The sequence below is a fragment of the Muscardinus avellanarius genome, assembly GCF_963383645.1.
Source record: "Muscardinus avellanarius genome assembly, chromosome: X".
In the NCBI taxonomy this organism is placed as follows: Eukaryota; Metazoa; Chordata; class Mammalia; order Rodentia; family Gliridae; genus Muscardinus; species Muscardinus avellanarius.
The window spans coordinates 117,493,660-117,499,284 of record NC_137792.1 but is presented as its reverse complement, the minus strand read 5'-3'; the positions used below and the strand labels follow the sequence as shown (position 1 = coordinate 117,499,284).

The 5,625-nt window shown below is 42.6% G+C and overlaps 1 protein-coding gene across 1 annotated transcript; it reads left to right on the top strand.

Moving 5' to 3' along the window:
• Positions 1-4,447: 4,447 nt before the first annotated feature.
• On the top strand, positions 4,448-5,380 carry LOC308278653 (prohibitin 1-like; the record flags this gene model as incomplete). Its single annotated transcript, XM_080718553.1, has 3 exons — positions 4,448-4,627; positions 4,769-5,011; positions 5,363-5,380. The coding sequence occupies 3 exons, from the start codon at positions 4,448-4,450 to the stop codon at positions 5,378-5,380; spliced, it is 441 nt and encodes a 146-aa protein (XP_080574679.1).
• Positions 5,381-5,625: the final 245 nt, after the last annotated feature.

The following is a 5,625-nucleotide window of genomic DNA, read 5'->3' as shown; positions in this document are numbered from 1 at the left end:
GGCCAAAGTCAGAGGTGGGAGGGGTGCTCTTCTGCTCTCTAATATGCCTTCTAGCCTTGTATCTATTGCCTTTCAATTCTCACTGCTCAGTTCAAATTTATACTGGTTTCTTTTCTTTATCAATATATTGCTTTCAAGGCAATAGAGATCTAGTGTCAGCAGGTCTAGTATGTGCTGCTTCCCTAGGTTGCCATCTTCCAATAAGACTTCATAAAAATTCTTGAGTATTTTTGTTTTTAGTTCCCAACTTCCGTGAAGGTAGTCCGGAATGTGGAATGCAGCTCAACTCAGAGTTGCTGATGTTAGTTGGGGCGGGTTCACCTTATATTCTTACTATCTTCCTACTAAATGGGAGATCTTCACCATCTGAAAGTCTATATATCTAGAATATAAAAAGAAATTAGCAATAACAAATACAAATAAAAATATGCAACCAAACTATCAAAAATGTGCAACTGAACTGAGAAGAAGTTTTTAAAAGAAGAAATACAAGCTGTCAAAAAGTCCAACATATTTAGCATTCATTTAAATGCAAATAAAAACTACACTGAGATTCCATATAACTCAAGTTAGAATAGTAATCATCAAAAACACAATAAATGCAAGTGAGGACATGGAGAAATAGGGGGATCACTAGAGTTTTCTCAGAAGAATGGTAATAGTACTAATATATGACTCAGGGACTACACTCCTGGAAATTTTCCTAAAAGAATTAAAACCAGAATATTACAGTGATACTTGCATATCAATATTCATAGCAGCACAATTTACAATAGTCAAATTATGAAACCATTCTAGATGTTCAGCAACAAATGAATGGATCGGAAAATTTTGGTATATACACACAATGGAATTTTATTCAGCCATAAAGAAGAAAAAAGATCAAGCCATTTACAGGAAAATGGATAGAACTTGAGAAAAGCATACTGGGATTAGCCAGTCTCAAAAAATTAGCAGATGTATGTTTTCTCTTATATTTGGAAGATAGATATTTGGAAATAAAGGTAACATAAGACAGAAGAGCAGAGACCCCAATGGTGTCATTGAAGGGGATTGGAGAAGGGAGGAGGGGAGACAAAAATATGAAAGCTGTTGAAATAATGCTATGAATGTATACATAATTAACAACTTGAATCTCAAAGTCATGTATGGTGAGGTTGAGGGAGGTGGAGGGGCCTGGTAGGGAGTTCACCAAGAGTTGAGTGCATATATTTTTCTGTCACTCTATACCCAAATATAATGTAATATTGTAATGCACCAAATAATAAAAAAGAAAAGAAATAAGAGAATAAAAATAAAGATACTAAAGGAAAAGGTAGAACATATAAAAATAGTGAGTGAAAGTTGTAATTCAAACAAAAAATACAGTAAAACTCACACATACTCATACACACATATACACTGTGATAGTCTGGATTGCAAACTTGACTGGATTGTGAAACATCAAAGATTAGGTGATTTTGCATGTGCTAATGAGATGATTGGCTTATGTAACGGTAGATTGAAGGGGAAGTTTTGCCATGAGTGTACTCAGCATTATTCTGATAGGTTCGGGACCTGGATAAAAAGAAATAGAAAGCTGTGTGAGGCGGATGTATAATTTTTTTTTCTGAGAAAAATGTCTGTTCTTGTTTCCTTCAGCTCTTTGATCTGGACTTTCACCATCATTTCTCTGGATAGTTTCTTGGCCTTTCCATCTTGGACTCATACTACATTATCTGTAGGTCTGATTCTGAAATTCTGGCTCTTTGACTCCTTAACCACCTGCTGGTTCCCCTGGCTCTATTAATTCAGGCAGCTACTTGAGACTGTAATTTCATTTGATAAATCCTCCTTCACCGTCCATGTGTCCTATGAATTTTGTTACTCTAGTGAACCTTGACTAATACATTCACACATAGACAAGAAAAAGAAAGAGAACTTTAAGAACTGATTAACAGAAAGTGTAAAAATTTTCCCTATTACAGAAGAGCTGAATGAGAATTCCTTGTTGGGTTTTACTTTTTTCCTGGATGGTGGCCTCCTTAGAAGAGATACAAATGTTGTTCCTGAGCTCTGATTCAAGGCTTTGATCCCCTGTCTCTTATGGTTTCTGGTTGGCAGGGGTTATCTTATGTGTCCTAGGGGGTGGGTGGAGGTAGGTTTGCAGAGTATGCTCAGCTTGAGAACCAAAGGGGAACATGGGCTGGGGTTCTGAATCCTGTGAGCTCCCTCAGTTCTTCTCTACTGGAATGGAAGGTGGAGCATATTGAGGTAAAAAGGGAGTTACAGCACCCTTTAGAAGGCCTGCCCTGTGGTGGGCTGAGCATTGGTTTTTAGAGAATTCCTTAGTACTTCAGGAATGGGGTGGAGCAAGTGGAAGAGTGGGGAGGAGCTGGCTGTAGAAACCCTCTGCTACTGCTGGCTGCTTGAAAAAGACTCTTCTGAACTGGGGATGTAGCTCATTGGCAGGGTGTCTGCCCAACATTCATGAGGCCCTAGGCTCAATCTCCAGCACCACATAAAAAGAGGAGAAAAGAAAAAGGAAAGTTAGAAGAAGAAAGAAAGAGAGCAAAACAAAACAAAACAACAACAAACCTCTCAACTTTTGTTCTTTGCTTGGGTGAGGTTCAGATATTCCCTGCTGTTTAAGGCCCAACTGTTACTATATGTTACCAGTCAGCTCAAGCTTTCCCACATGCTGGGAAACTTGTAAAAAAAATCAGTCTCCTGCCTCCAGTGCTAGATCCTATTCAGTGACAAGTCCTTCTACACAGTGAGACCCTGGTTGGTACTTGTTAGGATAAGCAGCCCAGTCACACCAAAGATGGCACCTCTCCGGCTTCTCTTCCGGATTGTGCTGGCTACCTCATAGCCCATCAAAGGGGGCCAGGGATGCCCAACAACTAACACGCTCACTGGGGTATGAACCACCCAATCAGTAAACGCCCTGTACTTCATGCCATCTTCTGCTGTGAGCAGAAGCCCCCTCCTATTTTCAAAAAATCCCCAGCTCCCTATAAAAGGGAGCTGGGCTGTCTTAATAAAGCTTTTGCTTGCTTGCTTGCTTATCTCCAACGGCTGGCCTTGGGTTTTTTCTGCACTGGACTTTCACTTTCAGTACTTCCTTAGGCTGACATGGGTGCTGGGTGCCTACTCAGCCCAGGAGCACTAAGCTCAGCACTTTCTGCTGGAAAGATCTGGGCTGCCTTTGCAAAAGGACTGGGTTGATTTGTGACTTCCAAGCCTAGAAAAGTTCTTAGAATTTCATGTGCAGTGTGTATGCAAGTTCAGAGTACATTCCCCTCCCCATGCTCCATTTAAGATCTCTTCTCAATTACACACTCCTATGGATTCTGAACTTACCTTGGCTGACCTGAACTTACCTTGGCATGGTAGATCTAGGGAGGGATCCGAGTAGTGCATATGGGAACATTTTTTTCTCTCTGATGTCACCAGCCAGGTAGCTCAACTCCAGGTTCTCACAGTGTGACAAATGCAGGCTCACCTTAGGGTCTTTACTTCATTGCCATCTTCCCACATCTGTCCCTCTTGATAGATTTTCGTACTTCTGCTCACATGGGCGCTGGGTACCTCCTCAGTACGGGAGCACTGAGCTCAGCACTTTCTGATATATACACATTCTATTGTTTTAGTCATCATTCTGTCGCTATAAAAATTCATGAAGGAGCAATCTCAAGATCTACTCTCTCCTCCAACCTTCCGTTTTTTTCATGCTAGGACACGATGTGGGGACTTGGAGATAATACAAAGCTTAGACCTAGAAGACCTGTGTTCCTCTCCAGTTTAGTTCTTACTAGGGAAGTACAGCCCCCACCGCCAAAGGCTTTGCAGAAACATCCTACTTGATAATGTCAAAGAGAAAAGGCTTTCCTGCCCTGGACCACAGCCGCATCACCTATATGGAATTGTAGTTCATCTGAGACGAACCAGCGGAAAGCTGAAAAGCACACTTCCCAGAACTCACTGCGCTTCTCTCCACCAATCAGAAGCACAAGCTGAGCGTGGTGGCGCAGGCTTGTAATTGCAGCATTCGGGAGGATGAGACCCTGTTTCAAAGCAAAAATAAATAGGGCAGGCGGTGTAGCTTGGAGGTAGAATGCCCCTGTGTTTCATCCCCAGACCCGCCAAAAAAAAAAAATAAATAAAAATAAAAAAATAATAGTAATAATAATAAAGCTAAAAAGTAAAAAATAAAAATAAAAAATAAAAAATAAAAATAAATAAAAAATAAAATAATAATAAAAATAAAGCTAAAAAATAAAGCTAAAAAAATTTAGCCTTGGAAGAAAGGGGAAGAGGGGAAAAGGGGGAGGAGGGGGAGGAAGAGGAGGAAGAGGAGGAGGAGGAGGAGCTGCCACCCGGTGTACAAGTAGTTTGCGCTGCTGGGGAATTCACGTGGAGGTCAGATTGGAATCAGATGTGAGTGGGTCAAGCAGAAGGAAACATGACTGCCAGAGTGTTTGAGTGCATTGGCAAGTTTGGCCTGGCCTTAGTTGTCGCAGAAAGCGTGGTGAACTCTGCCTTATATAATGTGAATGCTGGGCACACTGCTGTTATCTTTAGTTGGTGCCGCGGCGTCCGGGGCATTATGGTAGGGGAAGGTATTCACTTTCTCATCCCTTGGGTACATAAACTGATTTTTTTTTTTGCAGTACTGGAGATGGAACCCAGGGGCATTCTACCTCCGAGCTAGACCCGCAGCCCTATATTTTAGTCTTTTTATTTTTGAAACATGTCTCACTGAGTTGCAAAGGGCCTCACTAAGTGGCTGGAAAAAATCATCTTTGAGTGCAGCTTTTGGCCACACAACATACCGGTCAGCACTGGCAGAAAATATTTGCAGAACGTCAACATTACCCTGTGCATCCTCTTCCGGCCAGTTGCTAGCCAGCTTCCTCGAATCTTCACCAGCATCAGAAAGGACTATGACAAGCATGTGCTGTGGTCCATCACCACGAAGATCCTCAAGTCAGTGGTGTTTTGCTTCGATGCTGGGGAACTGATTACCCAGAGAGAGCTGGTCTCCAGGCAGGTAAGCGATGACCTCACCAAGTGAGCGGCCACCTTTGGACTCATCCTTAATGACGAGACCTGGACACATCTGACCTTCGGGAAGGAGTTCACAGAAGTGGTGGAAGGCAAACAGGTGGCTCAGCAGGAAGCCGAGAGGGCCAGATTTGTGATGGAAAAGGCTGAGCAGCAGAAGACGGCAGCCATCACCTTTGTTGAGGGCAACTCCGAAGCAGCCTAGCTGATCACCAACTCACTGGCCAATGTGGGTGACGGCCTGATTGAGCTGCGCAATCTCGAAGCCACCGAGGACATTGCTTACCAGTTCTCACGCTCTCAGAACATCATCTACCTGCCAGCAGGGTAGTCCGTGCTTCTCCAGCTGCCCCAGCGAGGGCTGCCATGTCAGCTGGGCTGCAACCCTGAGAATTCTGAACACCACCTTCCTTCTGCCCCCACCCAAGAAATCACTGTGAAACTTCATGATTGGCTTAAAGTGAAGGAAATAAAAGTAAAAATCACTTTAGATCTCTAGTTATTAAATAAAGTTTTCATTCTTCTCACATCCATCCTCGTTTTAATCTACCTCCCTACCCAAAACTGACAAGTGCC